Source organism: Falco naumanni, chromosome 3, assembly GCF_017639655.2.
Source record: "Falco naumanni isolate bFalNau1 chromosome 3, bFalNau1.pat, whole genome shotgun sequence".
Lineage (NCBI taxonomy): Eukaryota > Metazoa > Chordata > Aves > Falconiformes > Falconidae > Falco > Falco naumanni.
Genome location: NC_054056.1, coordinates 94,996,363 through 95,019,517, shown reverse-complemented (window position 1 = coordinate 95,019,517; position 23,155 = coordinate 94,996,363). Strand labels below are relative to the sequence as shown.

Genomic DNA, 23,155 nt, shown 5'->3' with positions numbered 1-23,155 from the left:
CTTTACCTAGATTATTCATGCCAAATATTTCTGGTGCCTAGACTGTGAATTGCAATGGATGAGGCTTGGATGAGGAGAGAATTGGGAAAAGACAGAAAGGATATGCTTTCCTTTGGCAAATATATGCTTCCAGCTGTCAGATTTGACAACATACAATTTAATCTCAAGCAGCTTCTGTGACTAACTTCAGGTCTTGGATGGCATATTTTGGGGTAGCCTGGGACAACAGGGCTAAAGAACAGAACATCCTAGGAATCCAGTTTCCAGGTGAATGACATATATACAGCCTATTCTGCTCATTCCCATTCCACTTCTGTTTCTCTACCTCTTCCCTTGTGATCATCCTGTCTTTAATGAAATACACATAAAAATAACAGCAGAACAAGAAAGATGCTTACATTTTTAAAGAAAATGTAAACAAAAGCATAGCATATTATCGATAGAATACTCCCAACTAAATAATAATTTTGTTAATTAAGTAAAAATATTTGACAACACTCATTTTCTGATAGGTAATTGGGGTAGTAGCAAAATTACCTGCAGAACCACTTTAAATATGTCATAGAAAAGTACTAACATAATTTAAAACGGCACTGAGTCTAACCCTGTCACTAGTTCTGTGACAAATAGCTTTGAGTGTTTTGTTTTACTGGAAGAATAATGGTTTCATCAAAGTATGAAGAAATTATAATTTCAAAAATACATGTTCCATGTATCCTGGAGACATTACATGTCTTTTTTTTTTGCTGACATTATTTCTGCTTTCTGGGATTCCTCTGTGAACAGACTACAAATATCACAGTATTTACCTAAATGTTCTGAAAACTTCAGAGAAAAATTCCATGATGCCTTTTTATTCTATCATGGCATCGTAAAGAACTGAAACATTTTATATGGAATCCAGCACGTCTTCATTTTGGCTTATCTCTGCCAAATCCATACAAATTAGTAGCACTTATTTCTGATACAACACTCAGACCACAAGTCCCAAATTTCTAACTTAGTTAAACTGAAATTTTTATTAGAAATAAGTGAATCAGGTTGGATAAGATGAGAACTACGTCCATAGGAAGCCTTGCATTTATTAGGATGAGAGCTCCTTTCCAAGCATGGATAGTCATCCCCTTTTTGCTATTTACAGTAAAACGCTAATAAATATTTATTGAGTTTATTCAGCAAATATTCCAGCTGCCAAGATGTAAAAGGATAGTAGGAAATTATTTTGAAACTACAACACAAGTTTCTTTTGGTTTCTACTTATATTTGAAAAAGATAAAAAAAGTGCTCAGAGAAAGCAGTAATGCTTCTTATGATTTAAGATTGGTTACTCAGACAATTCAATGCTTACAGTTTCAACTTAAAAAAAAAAGATACATCTTTACCTTCAGAACAGACAATTTTAACAATTTCCAGGGCAAAATACATCTTGTCATTAGTGTTAAATCCACTGACAAAAATTTCCCTTAAGTTATAAATATTAAACATCATGTTTTTCTAGTAATAATCAACTTAATCTTATATGGAACCTTAAATAACCACAACTAATGCACTAAGATAATAATAATTCATAGTTCTTCCAATTCATAATATCAGGAGAGAATTAATCTGGTGTCCACACAACACTGCTGCTACAGCTGTAGTTCCAGCAAAGTCCCAGAATAAAAGGAAACATGATTAAAGAATTACAGTTTTAATGGTTTGTGTACATTTGCATATAGAAGGTTCAGACTGTAATTTAATCAAGGTTTTAATCAATAAAATTGGGTGTTCGACTTTTTTGTTGGAATCAAACTGCTAAGAAATCATTCATGTTCATTTTACTTATGAGAAAATATTCTATCTTCTCTGACTGTTACATGAATATATTTCTTCTTCCCTACTACAGCAAATCCTTATCTATCCTCAGATTCTGATGAGGCATAATCAGTTACATACATATTTTCAGCATGCATTATAATATCTACGAAGACATTCAATATCATTTTATCAAATATTAATATTTACCATTTTTTTGCCTAATATAGTGCTACCCAAAAAAAGTTTCCTGGCTTGATGCAGTGTGTACCTGCCTGAATGCTTCTGCCAGCAGAGTGAAAGGAGTGATATAGGGATGTGAATATGCAGCCAAGAATTGGGAAAAGGCAGGGCTCTTTCTGTGAGGGATATTATTGGCTTATGCTAAGTTTAAGTGAGCATAAATTTGAAATACTATGCAGTAGATTCCTCTAAATGCAGCAGAAGATCACATCTCTTCCCTTTATCTTCTAAGGAACAAAGTGTCTCATTAGGAGAACGTTTGGCAAAAATATAAAAAAGCATTCTTTACTATTAGAAATCTCTGCAACTCTAAACATTCTAGTTCTGTTACCATCTATCCATCTATGACAAATACTTTTGTAGGAAAACTCTATTAAAAATATTAATATTTGTAAGTAGTAAGAAACTTCTCATTCAATGTTGTTAAGAAGTACTTTAAAAGCAGTGATTTTTTTATTGCTTAAACATATGAGGAAAGTGTAATATTTCTTATCTCTCAATATTCCTTGTCTTTGCACTTAAAATAGAGGCAGTTCAGAGAAAGCTGAGTGGAAAAAAGGAAAATTAAATAGAAAAACAGAATTCTGAATTTTCAGACAATCTCTTTAAACATTAAAATCACATTTCCCTTACATAGGATGTAGAGGTCTGTATGGAACAAAAAAAAAAAAAGTTTCTTTATAAATGCAAAACATAACCTCTTACACTGCCATGTTAGGTGCAATAATAAGAAATTTTGTGAGTCAAATGTGGCTTCTAATAAAACATGTCAAACATTCCAGTATTTTTAAATATTCAATTATTTTCGTTATGACCATTCAAAATTTTGTACTTTGAATTCTAAGATATCTTCATGCTGAAACGGTGTGGAATTTCAAAGTCTCTTGTGTTCAAGTCAAGTGCTGCAGCTCAGTCCTAAAATTTTGCCTTCTAGTATAATTTGTTCCAGAGAAGTTAGACTTTCAGGAACTCTCTAACCTGAATGAAGCAAATTTTAGAAACAATGACCTCATTCTGATCTAATTTAGCTCAGTGTAACTTTGAAGCCAAAGTTGTTGAAGCTCTATGAAAATGACACAAGTAAGATTGAAATCAGGTCCCTTAGCTCTTCAAATTTAAAAGTGAGAGCACTGGGACGGTATCCCACTTGCTTGGCATCTCTGCTCATGTAAGACAAGCACTATTCTTGCAGTAGCACTCAGAAAGTTTGCTTTCTGCTCCTCACACCATCAGCTACCATACATTTTTAACTTGTGATGAATATATTGCTACTAAACAGACTTTATTCTCTGTGGAAAAATAACTGTATCTCTACCACATTGGTTTCAGTATTGCAATAAATGAGCAAGTTCTGCAAGCTGTTTCAGACATGGGACCTTTTTAGCCTGTATAATGAAAAAGTGCGGTTATTCATATCTTTGTAAATGACCATAACACAGCCAAGTCAAGGTTATATATCCATGTTTTCAATGTACTTAGTGACAAAGAACAGTGCATTAACCCCTTGTCCTGCGCACACACATTTCTGCTCACACAGCCTGCATTCTGCAGCTTTCAGTCAACCAACACAGGGATGCTAAAGTATATAAGACTATCGGAGTCTTCCTATCCATGTTATGTTCGGGGTGTTGGTCAACAGCCAGCTGAACATGAACCACCAGTGTGCCCAGATGGCCAAGAAGGCAAACAGTGTCCCGGTCTGTATCAGAAACAGTGTGGCCAGCAGGACCAGGGCAGTGATCGTCCCCCTGTACTGGGCACTGGTGAGGCCGCACCTCGAATGCTGGGTTCAGTTTGGAGCCCCTCAATGCAAGAGGGACATTGAGGTGCTGGAGTGTGTTCAAAGAAGGGCAACAGGGCTGGTGAAGGGTCTAAGGAACAAGTCTTACAGGGAGTGGCTGAGGAAACTGGGGGTGTTTAGTCTGGAAAGGAGGAGGCTCAGTGGAGACCTTATTGCTCTCTACAGCTGCCTGAAAGGAGGTTGTAGCACGGTGCAGGTACGTCTCTTCTCCCAGGTGACAGGCAATACAACAACTGGAAACAGTCTCAAGTTGCACCAGGGGAGGTTTAGATTGGATATTAGGAAAAATTTCTTCACGAGCATTGTTGTCGAGCATTGGAACAGCCTGCCTAGGGAAGTGATTGAGTCACCATCCCTGATGGCAGTTAAAAGACAGAGATTTGGTGCTGAGGGACATGGTTTAGTGGTGGACTTGGCAGTCTTCGGTTAATGGTTCAACTTGATAATCTTAACAGTCTCTGCTAACCTAAATGATTCTGTGATTCTACACAGATGAGTTTTTTGAAAATAAAAATGGGCATCTATCTAGCTTTCATGTTTTAATAAAAAAAAAAAAAAAAAACAACAGTGAAAGCAAGCACTATACGTAAGAACTGCACCTCTGGTACAACACAGACACATTTGCCTTTCCCACCACAGATTCCACCCACATCAGATGTCAGCCACCATCTGTGCAAACAGATACTTCTCACAGGGTGCTCTGCAAGGTGGCTGGGAGCATGGTATGTGTGTATGCCTGAACTGTTTACCACCATTGGAAAATCTACTATGTCCTACTTTATACTTAGAGAAAATTAGAGCAATATTTAGAGCTATCACGTGCCTAGATTTCCTTGAATGAATTCTCTTTTTCCGTGTAGAGATGATCTCTTGCTGGAACCCTGGCATTTGAGAGATTTGTGAAGAATTGTAGGACATCCAGGCCCCCCAAATATCTGGGGAAGGAGCAAAAGGAACCCCAGCTCCAGCACAGGCCACCTCTCCATTGCCTGTGTTTTGAGTGGGGGTACAACAGCCCCAGAGAGCACTGGCTCTCCTGAGTGTGGCTGTGGCAAGTCTCTTCAAAGTGGCACTTTGGTGGACTGCCGGTGTGACGGTATTATCACAAGGAATATATGGGCAGTGGTAGCATCTGATTTTCTAACTGCCTGGAAGGCCTGTAGACACACAAAACAAGCTTGTATCACTCTGCTTCACATCTACTTCATGCTGGCTGAAAAATTATGGAGGCCCTTTCAAACCTGCCCTAAGGCCTATTCCTTACCATTGCACTGACAAACATCTAATTAAAAAAGGCAAATAAAAAATACTTCAATATTCCCTCAAAACAGAAAACACTCAAATTGGACAAGTAATGGAGATAGCTTGGCCTAACTTGCACACCACAGAAAACATAGCTTTGTCTAGGGCTTTGTAGGCATCATGGTTCAATGTTCAATTTTATTGCAATTAACACAACTGTTCTTATAAACCATGTTTCTGAGAGATTGAAACTGAACCAAGTAAACTGACATGGTTTTGAGAAAGAACTGGTGAATTGAACAATCTAGAACATTTAAAAATTAGTCATTATGGTCTTTACATTTACTGATTGAGGATCCATTTTATTGCCATTTAAAATTTATGATTTCATAAAAGCACTGGCATTTCAATAAATTTATTTTGCTAACATTTAAAGCAATTTTGTTCTTTCAGTATTAGGGAAAATACCTAATATTTGCTCCAAAACATACAGTTACCTTCTTTTTTTTCCTCTCTGCAATGCGTATTTCCTAACACAGACAGGGAATCCTGCTGTGGAGATACAGCCTTGCACTATCTGCTACCCTGATCTCTAGGACTGGCAACAAGTGCTGCAAATGGAGACACTGTCTTTGCAGTTTCAGAAACCTGGTATTCACAACAAGAGTAAAGAAAGGTCCCTTAGATAACTTGCAAAAAATCTTGGGAGCTTCAGAAAATTTCAGATAGCACAATAAGTAAGAATTGTTCATGTTCTATGCACATAAAAAGGCAGAGGCCATCTGGTAAATTACTACTCGGTTACGTCACTAAAGACAGTTCTAACAGGTATTAAGACTTGCACAAAATTCAATCTGTAAAATATATCTAATCCTGGCACAACCTAAATTACTAGAAAACACATTTATAATCTCAGTTACGTCCATTTAACACTCTTGTCATGCATTGTTTCCTGATCTTTTAAAAAAAGAACTGGTCTGTCGCACCACTGGCTCCTCACCATAGTCCTGCACTTCTCACCTAACCAAACCCCCATCGGCACTTCAGGTCAGTGCTGCCAGGCCCATGCTCCTTGCTCAGGGAGGCCCAGTCACTCTTTGCCAAAGCTCCCAAGCCCAGTGCAGCCCTCCTCCTGTCCTCTCTGGGAGTCCTTTTCCCAACCATTCACCATCTCTCCCAAACTGCTGCTTCAGCTTCTCAACCGATCTCAGAATCTTCTAAACTACCTACTGCTCAGGAAGCTCCAGTTCTCACATTCCAGTTATCTTTATCAGATCTGTTTTCTTCATTTTATCTTGTTCTTCCCAAACTATCCCAAACTACAGGTGACCGGTTTAGCCTACTTATCTAACAGTTTTGCTCTCCCCTCTTCTTCTTCAGCCTCAGTTTCCATCTCAATCCACTGGTTTCCAGCCACCCAATGACATTTTGTTTTGCAGTTCCTAAACCTCTTCCCCTTGTCAGCTCATCCTCCTGACTCCCATTCCAATATGCCAGTCTCAGCCTAGTCTATGACCTGAATTTTCCGGTCCAAATATAGTTACATTACAAAAACTATGCAGTATCTTAAGAATCTAGCTCTTCCCTTCTGCAGATGAATCTCCATCTACAATGCTATGGCACCATGCCCATGTTTCACATGGCTGTCTACTGGGTGCCTGACTATCATCTGAGTGTTCATCAGCTTGCTCTCCTCAGTTTCCCTTGTCCCCCATAGAGAGGAGGCAGTAGCATTCCAAGGCAATGGTTTCTCCGGGCATTACCAGAAACATGCAGAAAAATAATGTTGCCTTGTCCCCTCCCTGAAAACAATCAGATTACATTTTTTAAAATCAAGCTAAAAATTACCTTAAAGCAGACAGCTACTGAAATGAGATCACACCCAAATACTTGAAGTCACAAGCAGCCAGTAATAATGGATGCTCTTCCCAGAGCTCTTAATCCAGCAGCTGGTTCACGTCTCTGTTGAACTTGTAAAGTGAAATAGCTATCTTCATTTTGTATGCATATATATGTACCAACCATATAAACGTATCATTACATTTCACTTTGGAGATAAGCTTCAAAAGGCAAACTTTCAGCCCTTTTAAAGAGCATGTGACAATACTTTTTCCTACACTTTCAGATAATTCATAATTTTCTGACTGGTTTCTTAAAATTAATGTCAGAGACTTGTGAAATCTCAGAAATAATTCAGCAAACAGCTAATCCTGCAGCTCAGACCCAGACTGCTCCTCACAGCTGAGCAGTTGTTAATATTTATTTGCAGAATCTGTGAAAAGATATGGGTACTCCATAGAAAAAGAGATGGAGAACAAATTATACTCCTCTTTTAGATAACTCGTTATTACTGCATCCAGTTTCTCACTCTAACATTGCCACCCTTCATCACTCCAAGGCCAAATGTTTTATATTTAGTGTTATATCTTTGGCCAAACGGGCATATGTGGCTTAAAAGGACAGCTGAGAAATCCTTAGGTCTGGGGAGCTTTTGAAGGACAGAAAGCAAGTAATTTGGGGAGGAGGAGAAACCCATTTTTATAGAAGGCATTTAAAATAATTAACTATTTTATCAATTAAGGAAATAATGCATTGCAATACCAGGAAGACTGAAGGGGGTTTATGTGCTGAATTCCCTTTGGCAGTATTCATTAAGAAATCACTTGCTTATAGGGAGTCTGAGTGCAGGCTGGTTTACATGGCAAGAGAAATACATGAAAATAAGAAGAATGAGGTAGGACTTTGTGGGTGCAACCATAGCAGCTGTGAAGGCTGGATCCACATGGTGAGACACATTATTTCTCTTCATCCTAGCAGATGTCTTATCTTCTCCCCCATGCCTAGCAGAAGCCAAGTTTCCCAAATCCATTCAAATACTTTTCTGGAGCTTTCACTGCAGAGGTTAAAGAGTGGGGGACAAGTATGAATGGGGCAGATTGGGATCAAATAATGTGACCAAGGATGCTGAGGCTGGCACCTGCTGACTCTGCCTCGAGGTACAAGTGTTACTTCCAGGATGGCTGCCTGTTCTATACATGGTCACTGACTCCCAGGCCATCAGCAAGGGCAGAAACAGGACCCTCCAGCTCAGGTTGGAAGCAGGCACAGTCAGAAGCGGTCAGACCTCTTCCCCAGTTCAAGCAGTTGTTCTCCTCCTCTATGAAAAACAAGGCGGTGAAGCACACCTGTTCCAGCCACAGCCCACCACTGGGCCATGCTGACATAGCTACACTCTATAAGTCCTGAAAACTGCTTACAGTAATTCAGTCAAGATTAACAAAACATAAAAGAGAGCATTTTTTTCCTGTAAAATTTTACAAGCTTCATTCATTCACTTATAAAATACATGTTCAGTTTAGCTTCATTCACTGCCTCAGAAAACAGTACAGACATGATTTGAACGTTACTATCAATTATTGTTATCAATAATTGTTTGACTGTTAAAATACAAACTTAAGTGAAAGTGATAAATTATGTAAGATTATGATGATGACAGAGAATCTAACACTGTTTGTATAGTAAGTTTTAAACTCCGTTGTGGGTGATGCAATGGTCAGAGGACATCTTGGATGTAGTGATCATGAGATGGTAGTTTTTGAGAAGTAAGGACGGGGGTCAGCAGAACTGCTACCTTGGAATTCTGAAGTACAGACTTTGGCCTGTTTAAGAGCCTGGTTGACAGAGTCCCTTGGGAGGTAGTTCTGAAGAGCCAAGGGGTCTATGAAGGCTGGATATTTTTCAAGGAGGTAATCCTGAAGGCACAGGAGCAGGCTGATCCCATGTGCCCAAAGACGAGCCAGCAGAGAAGACAACAGGTCTGGCTGAACAGAGAGCTTTGGCTGGAACTCAGGGAAAAAAGGAGACTTGACTTTTGAAAGCAGGGGCAGGCAGCTCAGGAGGGACTGCAAGGAAGTCTTAAGGTTATGCAGGGTGAAGATTAGAGAGGCAAAACCCCAGCTAGAACTCAGGCTGGCCACTGCCACAAAAGATAACAAAAAATGTTTATACAAATACATTAGAAACAACAGGACGGCCAAGGAGAATTTGCATCCTTTATTGGTTGCAGCGGGGGAAACGTTGCCATGAAGGATGAGGAAAAGGCTGAGGTACTTAATGCCATCTTTGCCTCAGTCTTTAATAGCAAGACCAGTTGTTCTCTGCGTACCTAGCCCCCTGAACTGGAAGGCGAACTGGGATCAGAAGGAAACTCCCATAATCCAAGGGGAAAGGGTCAGCAACCTGCTGATTCACTTGGACACACGCAAGTCTGTGGGCCAGATGGGATCCTCCCAAGGGTACTGAGGGAGCTGGCAGAGGAGCTCGTCAAGCTGCTCTCCATTATTTATCAACAGTCCTGGCTAACCAGGGAGGTCCCAGAAGGCTGGTGGTTAGCCAGTGTGGCACCCATCTACAAGAAGGGCAGGAAGGAGGGTCTGGGGAACTAGAGGCCTGTCAGCCTGACCTCGGTGCCCAGGAAGGTTGTGGAGCAGATCATCATAAGAGCCATCATGTGTCACATACAGGACAACCAGGAGATCAGGCCCAGCCGGCATGGGTTTGTGAAAGGCAGGTCCTGCTTGACAAACTCGTTCTCCTTCTGTGACAAGGTGCCCCGTTTAGTGGATGAAGGAAAGGCTGCTGACATTGTCTACCTAGACTTCAGTAAAAGCCTTTGACACCGTCTCCCACAGCACTGTCATGGAGAAACTGGCTGCTCATGGCTTCGATGGATATACTATTCCATGACTAGAAAAATGGCTGGCTGGCTGAGCCCAAAGAGTGGTGGTGAATGGAGTTACATCCAGCTGGTGGCTGGTCACAAGTGCTGTTCCCCAGGGCTCAGTGCTGGGGCCAGTTCTGTTCAATATCTGCATCAATGATCTCTAGAAGGGGATTGAGTGCACCCTCAGTAAGTTTGTAGACAGCACCAAGTTGCAGAGCAGTGTTGCTCTGCTGGAGGGCAAGAAGGCTCTGCAGAGGGATCTGGACATGCTGGATTGATGGGCTGAGGCCAGTTGTATGAGGTTCAACAAGGAGAAGTCCCAGTCCCTGCGCTTGTGTCACAGCAGCCCCAGGCAGCGCTGCAGGCTTGGGGAAGAGCAGCTGGGAAGCTGCCTGGGGGAAAAGGACGTGGAGGTGCTGGTTGACAGCCAGCTGAACATGACCCAGCAGTGTGCTCAACTGGGCCAACAGCATCCCAGCTTGTATCCAAAATAATGTGGCCATTGGGACATGGGAAGTGATCATCCCCTGTACTCAGCATGGTTAAGGCTACACCACAAATACTCAACTCAAACTGAACTCAAACTGTGTTCAGTTTGGAGGCCCTCACTTACAACAAATGGAGGTGTTGGAGTGTGTTCAAAGAACCAGCACAACAAAGCTGGGGAAGGGTCTAAGGAACAAGTCTTACAGGGAGTGGCTGAGGAAACTGGGGTTGTTTAGTCTGGAAAGGAGGAGGCTCAGTGGAGACCTTATTGCTCTCTACAGCTACCTGAAAGGAGGTTGTAGCAAGGTGCAGGTACGTCTCTTCTCCCAGGTGACAGGCAATAAATACAATAACTGGAAACAGTCTCAAGTTGCACCAGGGGAGGTTTAGATTGGATATTAGGAAAAATTTCTTCACGAGCATTGTTGTCGAGCATTGGAACAGCCTGCCTAGGGAAGTGATTGAGTCACCATCCCTGATGGCAGTTAAAAGACAGAGATTTGGCGCTGAGGGACATGGTTTAGTGGTGGACTTGGCAGTCCCGGGTTAATGGTTGGACTTGATGATCTTAACAGTCTTTTCCAACCTAAACAATTCTGTAATTCTAAATGTATGTGTTTTATATGTTATGTGTACAAAAAAAAAAAGTGTTGGTATATCATTCAGTGTATTATGTTTCCTATGCTGTTTCATTAAACTACTTCCCATGTATTGAGTTGGTGTATTTTCCTCACATTTGCTACTAAGAAGAAAATTGCACACACCCTGAAGTTGGTAAAATCTTTTCTACTCATCAGGCAAAGTAATGGGGTCAAGGTTTCATCATGTTTCACTAACTCTAACTACTAGAACCAATTATTCAGCAATATAAATAACAAACAGTAGCAAATTTTCTTAACCAAATCCACATCAGCAAATGAACATTCATGAGAATTGCACTAGCATAAGAATAATACAGGTCATAACTGTTGTAGTTTAGACCAACGACATACATGAAGGTAAGCGAACTAATATTATTAATTTGATTCAGTTTAAACTGATGGTCCCTGATGCTTTCATATTTAAGACGCATTACTTTGGCTAGGTTGAGAATCATTTCAATTACTCAGCTTTTCTTTCAGACAATGGAGTAACTCCAACACCATGAATCCTAAAAAGCACTAAAACCAAAAAGCACCATAGCCCCACAGCAAAAAGAAACGTCCATTGGTATAAAATGTATTTAAATTTGTTTAAAGCCTTTAACAGGTTAACTTCATACACACAGGGTTTTTTGCAGATGACATGCTTCTTTACCTGCAGCAGCCAGCATGTAACAGGCATAAGCTCTGTATCATGTGTTCTAGTTAATTCAACAGAAATGCGGTCATGCGCCCACACTTGATCCAGATCAAATATGCACTCACTGTGATCCAGGAGTACGCAAATCAGGTGTTAATGTACATGAAACCATGGCCTTATATGACAGCCCAGCTTTAGATACTTTGCAGATTTAATTAAGTTTTTTCAGTAGGCATGTTTTTTCCTTTAACATATCCAAATGCTTCTAGTAGCTGTGATGTTCTTTTCCATGTAAATCATTACATTTAGATTAAGTAAATGAAACACAAAATCAGAAGAAAACAAGCCCCATCACAACAACCTTGAGTCACCTGTGAAGCCTTGTAGATTTGTGGTTGCAATCAATTCTAATATGTGAAATAAACATACAATGGAATGGAAACTGAAACATATACTGAAACAGTCAAAAAATTAGAAATCTTACCTTTTTCACTAACACTTTCGCTTTCAATCTCTACATCATCACAGCTCGTATACTCTGGAGTGGATGCCAATTCTTCTTCTGAGCTGCTTAATGAAACCTGGCGCATTTTACCTCCCTTTTTTGTTTTATGGGGCTTTGGTGGTGGAGGTCTGACAGATTCAGACTGGTCTGAGCTGAGTGAATCATTCCGTAACATGGTCTCCATTTTTTCACGTTTTGTTTTCCTTACAGCAGAATTGGGATCCAAATGGTGCTGTTTCCTTAATGAATCAGAGCGCCTCATGTCTGGTCTTTCCAGAGGAATCGGACTCCTCCTAGGTGTAGGAGGGCTATGATTTGTGGTCCTCTGACGATTGGGACTTGGTCCCTGAGCCTCTCGAGTTCTTTCCATAGAGTATGAACGTTGATTTTCCATGGCAGCCCTGCGCTCAGACACTGATCTTTGTCTTGATGGTCGTTCCATCCTCAGCACAGACATCCGAGAATCTTCCAACTCTGTATTTGCCAATGAGACATCACTATGTCTCCGTTCATGACGTGCTCGGGACACTTCAGCATGGATACGCATTTGTTCCTCATATGGTTGCGGTTTGACTGGATAACGAGCCAAATTAGGATCACTTCGGTACCGTGCCTGGTATTCCTCTTCCCTCCGCTGCCTTTCATATTCTTCCCTGCTTTGTGCATCTTCCTCTTCTACCGGATACTCCTTGGAACGTCTGCGACTCCTTCTGTTGGAATCTCTATAATCACCCAGTTCAGGTTCTTCATATAACTGAGGTCCACGCTGAGACCGCCTATCTGAATAATCTGATGGTGACCTGGGCATCGCACTGTCTGATGTAGCATACTGTGAGTATTCGTCTCTCTCGTCCCTTTGGTCGTATCTTCTGTTCTGTTCTCTTGATATTGATGGGCTTCTTTTCCTAAATAATCATGACAAGACAGAAGAAAGAGAATTTTGTCAACATATCCTGTAGCACAAATGTACAGTTAATGCTAATTAAATTATAGTGGATCAGCTGATGGGAAAAAAAAATCAACTCATTACATTTCTTTGTGAATGTGCTTACACCTTTTCCGTACTAAATTAAAGAAAACATGCCATGCTACAAATCTGTCTATGGTGCACAGGTTAAACCAAAAACAGCTTTAAAAGAAAAATACTAATACAACATTATAAAATATAGAACACAATACTTACACTGCTTTGTAGTCATAACTGCTTTACAAGTACCAAAATTTTAGAATCCTTTGTAATATTTTTACAGCAATGTAACTTGACCGTATACTTCTATTTCAGAGGGGTTTATAATCACTATGGAAATTAAGGCTAGATGGATCATTCAGTTAGTTTGATCTTTTAGCAGCCATTATTGCTTAAAAACATACATTTCAGTTCCCACAAAACCAAAATGTGTGCCAAGGGCAGAACACAGGACAGACAAAGACCCAGTGGCAGCACTTGTCTGAACCAGAAAACCAAACTTTTTTTGTGTTGCATAAAAAGGAAAGAAGCTTCAAAGTCCTGCCTGTCTGACATGACAAAAAATATATAGGGATGTCAACAGTATTAGTCCAAGCATTTGAGCAAGACACACCAACCAGATACCAGTATGGAATTTGTGTACCACATTAAGCATTGACTCTTTGTCATAGAAGATATCTAGCCATAGACAACTTCTGAGGCTTCACAGGAAAGTAAAAAAAGAACTATCCACAGATATTCTTTCCTGACACTGACAAATTATTGACTGAAGCATGTGACTTTATTATATGCAATGTTTTATTAGAGGATGTGTCTGGAATATATTACGAACCTTATATGTTCTGTTTGTTTGATGCAACATTGTTTGCCACTTGATTAGAAGGGATTGGTCAAATAGGGAGTAGTGATTCATAGGCAAAAAACAAACTGCAGCTTCAGATCTGAAGCTCTTTCCTTTACCAATCCTAACAGGGTAAGAAGCATTTTAAATGCTACTTCCAGACATGTCCAGATTTGTATTTAGTTTTTGACTCCAGATGAATCTGAAGGAGATACCTGCAGGAAACCGGAGCAAAGATCCCAGACGTGTATAAAAAAGACTAAGAGTTGGGCCTTCTCTGAGATAAGATAGATCAGCTAAAGCTTTAAGTAAGGAAAATAAGTATGTAAACCTATTTTTGTTTTATCAGCCTTTTTCTCTTATACTTAGTCCTACCTTGTAATTAAGATCCTTTTGAAAATGTTTTCTACCCTCACAAATGGCCACTAAACCTGAAGGGCAGCCTTGCAGGCAGCAAACAGGAGATCCTACCTTGTGTTGGGAAGGATGGGATAAAGGAAAGCAAAGACACAGCCCTGTTGCCACAGTTGTCTTAGAAGGGATAAGGAAAGGAAAGTCTTCAGCTTAGTGAAGGGGAGAAGGAAAACCAGGCCCTCCTTGGTGTCCAGAAAAGTAGGAAGAACTCTGCCTAGCTCGCAGTAGAGAAAACGCACTGTCACAGCCAGAAAGGAAATGTGGTCTCTGCTCAGCAAGGGAAAACTGCAACTGTCTGAGCAGAGTGTGCACAGGGGGCTGACTGGCAAATTGTCATCCCGTCTTAGGTACCATACAGACTCTTTAAAATGTGCTTGAAAGATTTGGACCCAGTCTTACCTTGTAAATATTAAAGTACTTTAGCCTTACAATGGCATCTGCAAAAGTGGAAACTAATTCAATCTTGCAAAAATACAACTCTTCCTGTGAAGCATGACAAGTAATATAAGCATCATTTGGATGCCTGTTTGCTTAGGTGAAGCTCAGATGTCCTATGTGTCTTATTAGTGTCATGTTAGTACCAGCACAAAACATAACCTCTGTAAGTTTAACAAAATCTCTATGGATTCTGCTACTGGGGACTCAAGTTGAATTGTTCTAATGTGACATAAACAGAGTTTCGTAAGTCTAAAACCAGAATGGCCAACGGGAACAGACAATTAGGACAACAGAACCAGCAGTACACAGAGAGACTAGAGAGACAAAGAAGTTTTCATTAAGACAACAAAAATTAGATGCAGAAACTTACTTTAAAGAAGATACATATTTTTCATTTAAATTTCATCAGCTGATGAAAAATATGCCACATCCTAAAATAAGTTGTTCCAATAGCAAATTACCTATGTTGCTGAAAATTTCTGCCATGCTTTTAATAAAAATGTGCCTAATTTCCCCTCCCCAGTTCTGTCCCCCATATAAGCAAAATCTTTTTACTCTGTGCAAATCCAACTGGAATAAATGGCACTTAACAGATACGGCATTCATCCATGTCAATCTCATTGCAAGATTTGAGACAAATATGTGTACACATACTCTACTGTTAATACTTACACTGTGTATACTCAGTCTATATTACATATGGATCAAGTTGTATTCACAGCTGCAGATTTTTGCAGAGATTTGATCCTCCAAGACATCAAAACATTCCAATGAGTATGGTTTATAGGATCAACTCCATCATGAACTATGTAACACACAAAACCATACAGAATCTGGTTTGACAAATCTCACACATGCCTTGGAGCAGACTAAGTGTACACATTCTTCAGGATTAAACACCTGCATATGTGTCTCTATAGTAATATAAACAACAGAATAGTAAGAAATGTTTTAGCTACATACAGGTGATTATATATACACACATGTGCCTCTGTGTGTGCATATATATGACTCCATGTCAGTGTCCTCATATGGACACAAATAGTAGTAGACAATCCTCTTCTGGAAATATTGCTGCTATAAAGTCATGGGGGGCAAGGCTCAGGGGATGAAATAGATGGAACTTCTGTATGAGTAAAAATGCTCATTGTAGACTTTTTGCTGAGGTTATCATCTGAGGAACTGGCACAGGATTTACTAAAAAATCAGCCTTTTTCTAGCATGAACTATGTTAATGAGAAGAGGATGTGCCAATTTAGCACTATATTTTTATACACCTTGCACAAACATTTTCTGACCTTTCTCTTACATTCACCACAAGCAGTCATTGCCTTTCCTCCATTTTCTGGCAAGACATCAATATAGCAATGCCGTCTATGGCTGACAGTAATGCGAGGATCAGCTAGGTCCTCAATCTATTCCAAACTTTCATGAAGGAAAAAACTTTACACAGATGCCCTGCATATGGCAGCTACTAGCCCACATGCAAGAATAAGTACCTTCCTGAAAATATGTTTTGCTCCAGAGAAAGCAGCCTGATAGATGATATTAACTAATTTAATTCCTGTCCCATGTTGATTGGCACTATCAAACCCCCTTTCTAATTAATTTCATCCCTGTTGAACGGATCTAACTTCACTACCAAGATCAAATGCCAGAAGTTGTAATCCTATCCATCAGAAATAAATTAACCGTACCTGCATACCTGATCAACCAGACACCTTGCTGGCAGATGAGGGCTCAACCTGCCCAGCAGTCATCATACCACTTGGCATTCAAGCCTGTCATTCTCCTTAGTGGTCGTCACAACACAGTTAGCCCCCCTTTACCATTAGTGACTTTTTTCCATTTTAAAAATACCTGCTACAAATACAGTTGTACAATGTATGCCCATACATTTTAAACTGGTGCTATTAAATCATGGGAGGAGGAACAGTACCACTGAAAACTTATGGCCAGTCACTACTATTAAAAATCTGCTGTTATTTTTAGATCACAAGCTAATTCTCACTCACCTTCGTGAGCCTTTGTCTAATCTATTTCACACCATTAACTACTTTAAAGATACCTTAACAGAAGCCTTTCCTCATGTACCTCCAGCTAGACACACCACAGAAAATGACTACTCCTCCTTTTCCAAGACTTTCCCAGAACATTAAAAGTGAAAAGAACTTTAAATGTGTGTCAACAGCTGTGATATGCATCCTCCAGCTGCCAGCTCAACTAAGCACGCTATATTTCTTGTCAGGATTACCACCAATTCTGAAAAGTTTACCACACCACCAAAAAATCTTTCAGGCCATTGTGATTACTGCTTCTATGAAACAATAATAAAGTAAAATCTCTATTACTGTTAGAAAACTCTAGAACTTGCACAAATCTCTTTGTCAGGCACATTCTATAAGTATTATTTTTTCAGATATAGAAACAAGCTTGTTTTCTACTAATGTTCACTGTGTATTTATTTTGTATTGTTATTTATCAATATATAACATTTGGTCTTTTAACACACATCTCTCAACCTTCCACTGATAGAAACCTTATTTGCAGTGCACTACAGATATCACTAGTACTACGAAAAAGCAAATAGCTTGACTGTAGCCTGACCTCTTGCTCATAAAGTTAAATTATTCAACTTCCCCACACTACAGTAGGAAGTAAATACTTAAAATACAGCGTAGAAGAATATAAGACAGCTATTCTGCTTTGATGTTTCTGATTTCACTAATGGAACTAAATAGCTTAAAAGTCTTTGACATTCATATGCATTCTTCCTTGACAAGCAAATACTCTTCTGCTTTGATTTAGATTTTTTAAAAACTCACCCCAGCATATTGAGAAAAATTAGATTTTTAAAGGTAAGTTTCCATCCCATTTCAGAAGCCACGGATATTCAAAACCATTGTAATATGTAAGGTATTTATATCACAGTCAAAACTAGATCTTCCTGGCTACCAATCTTGTTCTCAGATCAATAGAAGACACATTTGAATGGAGAAAACTTTCAAGAAAATATCATTCTAAAGATATGTTCAGACATATGGGTACCTGAATTCATTGATAATTACTTGGAAATTTTTATAAATAAATAGTTTTGGGTCAATTAAAAAATAGCAAGGGCTCAGTGGGCCTGAACCATCATCAGCTACGTGAAAACTGAACATTGATCACCTACTTGTAAGACCTAATTATAATTTATTAGACAATATGTTAGTATTTTGTTTTCTATTTCCTATAAATTAGCAAGAAATAAACTTGACTGGAAAATTAAAACTGAAAATATTTGTCCTGCTCGTACTGTAATTTTGTTTAATTGTTTCAAAAATGTGATTCCTTTCAGTACATGAAAGAATAATTCAGAGTAGATAGAACTTCACATTTTGCACTGGAACTCTTGTCACAAAAGCCACGGAAGAGTCAAGGCTTCATGTTAGAGACCTCAGTAAATACACTCAGCTCAGCTTTGTCTCTCCTTTACCATATGGAGCCTGTCAGGAAAACAGCATTTGTTGGTTCCTGAGTGACCATATAGTTCTACTGTTCTAAACTTTTGTACTTCTATATGTTGTATTCAACCGACAGTCAGGCACTTTTAAAAGAACATTGATAGGGAGCAGATAAAACACCACCATGCCAAGCTGCAAAAAAGTTCCTAGGCTGCAAGGTGAGCTGAACACACTCCAGACATTGCAACAAAAACTCCCCCAAGTGCAATGAACCCCGAAAACTTGCTGTGCAAAATTAGCATCTGGCTGCCTTTCTCAGGGAGGGTCCTACTCTCCCACTGTTAGGTACTCCTACGAAAGCATTTCCACAGAATTCCTTCAACATACCAAAGAATCTGCAAAAGATTTACCTATTTTGGCAGTGTTTTTAAGAGACTAGCTGGTATTAATTTAACTCCTTTTCTCATTCTCTGCTTATAACTTTTGCTTTTGCTGAGTCACATGGTGCATGAGAAATCATTTTGCATACTCTCTAAAGTTGCTATGGCTCCAGCTTGTTGAAAAAATAGCTTTTTCTGACTTCTAAGCAGTTCCAGTTTCTATCAAGATCTCTTTTTGCAGCTTTTCTATGCTGTTTAGTTTTATACTAAATTAATCTCCTGATCTGTCTGTTCCCTTCTCCTTGGCTTCTCACCCCCCCCCCCCCCCCAAAAAAAAGAATGTAAGCATTCAATGCACGATTTGCAAGCTAATTCATTTAAACAGCCTACTCTGATAAAAAGAAAAGGGTTTTACATATTTCCTGACCAATGTAGTTTTAAACAGGCTGTCCTGAAGTACATCTAACACTCAGATATCTAAGCAATTCACTGAGTTCACCTGAGACATTATTTCATTCCTCATTTCACCATGCCTTACACATTTTATTTTATAGCAAACATATTTTGAACCATTAAAATACCTGCCAGCTAAATATCTGCAAACAATAATGAATTAAGTTTACAATGATGATTATACAATTTACTGAAGCATGACAATGATACTGCAGATGTTGATCTCTATTAGATTTTATCTGAAAATATAAATTCACTGACTGCAGGCTGCAACGTAATGAAAGGAAATCTGTAGTAACAAAACATTTAACATAATAAAATTCACGACTGAAAACAGCTTCACTTTGGACTTGGTATGATCACAGCGACATCTAAACCAATACAATTACTTCAGAGTCACAATCACTTCTTTTCTATGCAAGGAATCTGGCAAAAATTCAGCATTGCAGATTTCAAGCGCTAATTTCAATTTGTTTGGGGAAAAGAGTTATACATGGGAAAAATGAGGAACTGCTGAACAAAACTAGTGATTTTAAGTATCCCTTGCTAATCTACAAATATTTAGGTTAAAAATTCATTTCATAGTTTTTTATTGCATTAAGAACATCACAGATAGGAAAATGGGGCTACCAGTAGAAATGGCTTTGTCCTCCTTTATTTTGACTTTTTCAGTATCCCTTATATCATATAATTTGGTTTTAGAAAACAGCAAAGAAAGAAAAATAACAATTACATTTTCATCTTACTGATTATTCAGCTACACTGATAAATGCTTACTTTTTACAAATATGTCAAACGTCCTGAGTTTTTTCTTGATTTCTACTTTTAAACATTTTCAAAATTAATTTTGCTAATTTTTTCCACGTAATATATAAACAAGAATTATCTCACCTACTTTTTCAGTAAAATCTCTTGTTAAAGCTAATCATAAAGACAATGCTAAATGGATTATATTGCTTTCAAGAATAATTGGTCAGAATGTGCATTCTAGTTACCTGTCTCAGTACGGACACCATAGAAATCATTTGCAGAAGGGTGGAATCAATTAAGAGTTGCCATACAGCAGGATTCAAATGAGTTTAAAACCCGGGGTGTTAAAAGAATAATAGGTCACAGAAACGTTAAAACATAAGAAAAGTTAATACAATACTGAACTTACTAAAAAGGACTTCAAATAATATAAAATACAACAAAATCTCAAAATTCTTCATTTGCTATTTTTATGAAAAGAAATCCAACTTTTCAACAAATATTTTTGTCACAGAAAATATAACACAACTTAAAATAATAATTTAAAGAAAAATACAAGACTGTTAAAGATCCTATTCTCACATATCTGAAGTACAATAAAAAGGTTTTCAGTACTTCCAATTGGGTTTTTTTGCTAAAAGTAAAAAATATCTTCCTAATCATCCCCAAAGAACAAAAAATGCTGAGCGTTACACATTGTTTTCACACAACACATTCAGCATCTTTCTTCCCTGCTTTACCTTTTGATCAGCCACTGCACATCTGGTAAGTAGGAAGCCTCGGGTTCATGAGAATACATCAATTTCTGCTCTGGCTAGGTCTTTCATCTAATCCTCTAGGTTCAGTGAAAACATATGAGCAGTCTCTTAATCTTGAGACACAATTTTTTAGATATATTTTACAATCCTTTCCCTTCCCTCCAAATGCAATTACAAAATATAAGGCATCTAGGGAAAAAAAAAAAAAAATCTAGTATATGAAACAACAGCAATTCAAGTCAGAGAGCTGACCCAATGGGAAGCTATTGAGAGCATGAGAGGAGTGTTATAGTTTAATGCTGTTACCATGTGCTGTATATAGCTAGAGGTCAAGTAAGAATTTACCCTATAAGGAGGATTACGGTACTTAGCTGATTAGTGCCTTGCTACAGTACTATTGCCTACAAATGTACATGCTGGTCAAGGCATTGAATTTAAACTATTTTTAAAATTGTGCAGTTCACGTATTTCAAATTTTGTGCTACTACCTCCAGCATCTTCTTTGTATTCTAGGTCTCAGATGACATTATGTAATATCTATTATTTTTAGTTAGAAACAAGTCAAATTTTGACATAATTTTCAACCGTTGGGCTAAAATAGCTGTAGTATCTACTTCAGTCTGATGTGACAAATGTACTGTAGAACTGAAAATACTCTTTTTTATATACTATTTAAAAAAAATTAAAATCAATGGACTAATTATTCCTAGCAACAGTGATCAGAACTCACTTTCAAAATATCGTGAGAATGTGAAAATAATAGCAGATGTGTACGGTCTCATTTGCATTAAATAATAATAAACACATTTTTCCACAATTATACAAGCCATGCATCCTTTGTCTATGCAAACGAGCTTACAAATAAATTATGTTTAATAAAAAGCAGCATACTCCAGCCAAATTTGACTGTAATAAATGTAAACCATGTTAAAGTGGCATGACATGGGAAACTACAGACTTAGCAGCAACGTAGATTTTCTCCACCTCTATAACAGTGAGTTCATAGTCCTAGAAAAGGCATTCTGACACCAAAGTTCTTTCCCTTGGCCGTCACAGGGAATATATCATAATACACTTCGTCTATATATCATTTCATCTAATTTGGAGTCTAATCTTTTTATAGTGTTTCATTTTCTTACCACAGGTATCGTTCAGCAGGTGTTTTTCCCAGCAGTTGAAAGTATCCTGTTTTTTTCAAAGAAAACCTTTAAGTTTGATGAAAAGGAGAATTTCCTTTCAAAGAAACACCCCATTATTACTAGGTATTATCACCATTTAATAAAAAATATAGCGACTTTAATAATGATCAAACAGTAAGCAACATGGACAGTCATATGAGAACTGTTTTGCCTAATAACACCTCTGCAGGCTGTTTTGGGTGGCTGAACTCCTAAAACTGTAACTTCACTAACGAATGAGTCAGTGTTTCTTTTCTGTTTTTTTCTCTCTTTATTGTATCCAAAATTACAATATATATCTGATATCACACAATGAACTTCAGTTTTAAAATATCTCTGTGGTTCATATTCAGTGTGGAAGAGATTAAATAGGTCATACTGAGCTGTTTTGATGCCCTCATAAAAGAGCAAGCAGAAAATAATTGCTGTGAAAATGTCCACTTTCTTCAGCAATATGAGGTAAAGGCCCCTTATTAAATCCAGTGAATTAATCAGTGGTGGCTCATCATGAACAGTGGACTAATGCAGCAGCTTCTCCAGGACAAAGCTGGCAGGCTAAACGTGTTTATGCTAAGGAACATCAGCTGGACAACTATGAAATGAGACAGGTGCATTCAATAACTCTTAAAAATTACCATGGTACATAAAATTTTGAATTTCCAATTCAACTGTCATTCTCAACATGCTGGTGAAAAGGGATTAAATGTGTGCATTTTTAAAGCAGCACCTAACTCTAACCAACACAGAAGCAAACACCTTTAGCACCATGAAAGTTACAGGACCTATATTATATATTGGTAGGACGTGACTTGCTCCACGGTAGTTTAAGTACCGGGCTTGCAATTCACAGTCCTTACGTGATCCCAAATGTGAACCCAAAGGTCCAGGACCAAACAGTTACAGCTGCCTAGACTGACCTCCTTCACTTTAGATCCCAGAGCTCAGACAGGAGATAGGGATGTCCACCATGCCTGTGCTGCCTGGGTTTTCAGAGACATTATGTGAAAAGATTCCCACCACGCTACCATGTAGTAAAATCATGTGTGTAATAACAACCCAATTTCTGGAAATATCAACAGATAGCAGAACCACCTTCAGATACCCTGTTCAGATCCCTGAATTCAGTATCTCCCCACAGTCCAGGAAGAAAGGGTTAGTGACCTGCTGCTCCACTTAGAAGTGCACAACTCTGCACCTCAAATACTGTGTTCAGTTTGGGGGCCCTCACTACTAGAGGAGGGATGTACAGGTTCTGGAGTGTGTCCAGAGAAGGGCAATGAAGCTGGTGAAGGGTCTGGAGCACAAGTCTTATGAGGAGCAGCAGAGGGAACTGGGGTTGTTTAGCCTGGAGAGGAGGAGGCTCAACCGTATCACTCTTTACAGCTGCCTGACAGGAGGCTGTAGCAAGGTGGGGGCGGGTCTCTTCTCCCAGATAACAAGCGACAGAACAAGAGG

The 23,155-nt window shown here is 38.7% G+C and overlaps 1 protein-coding gene across 49 annotated transcripts in view; it reads right to left on the bottom strand.

Annotated features, from left to right (window-relative positions):
* Nucleotides 1–23,155, bottom strand: part of RIMS2 (regulating synaptic membrane exocytosis 2) — a 485,006-nt gene that overhangs the window by 268,962 nt on the left and 192,889 nt on the right. For 48 of the 49 annotated variants that reach the window (XM_040587603.1, XM_040587585.1, XM_040587587.1 and 45 more), the window contains one exon: nt 12,055–12,980. In XM_040587603.1, coding sequence (XP_040443537.1) covers nt 12,055–12,980 — 926 coding nt within the window. Of the gene's footprint in view, nt 1–12,054; nt 12,981–20,504; nt 20,755–23,155 lie in introns of those variants that run through there. The other variant, XM_040587610.1, reaches the window with a different exon arrangement.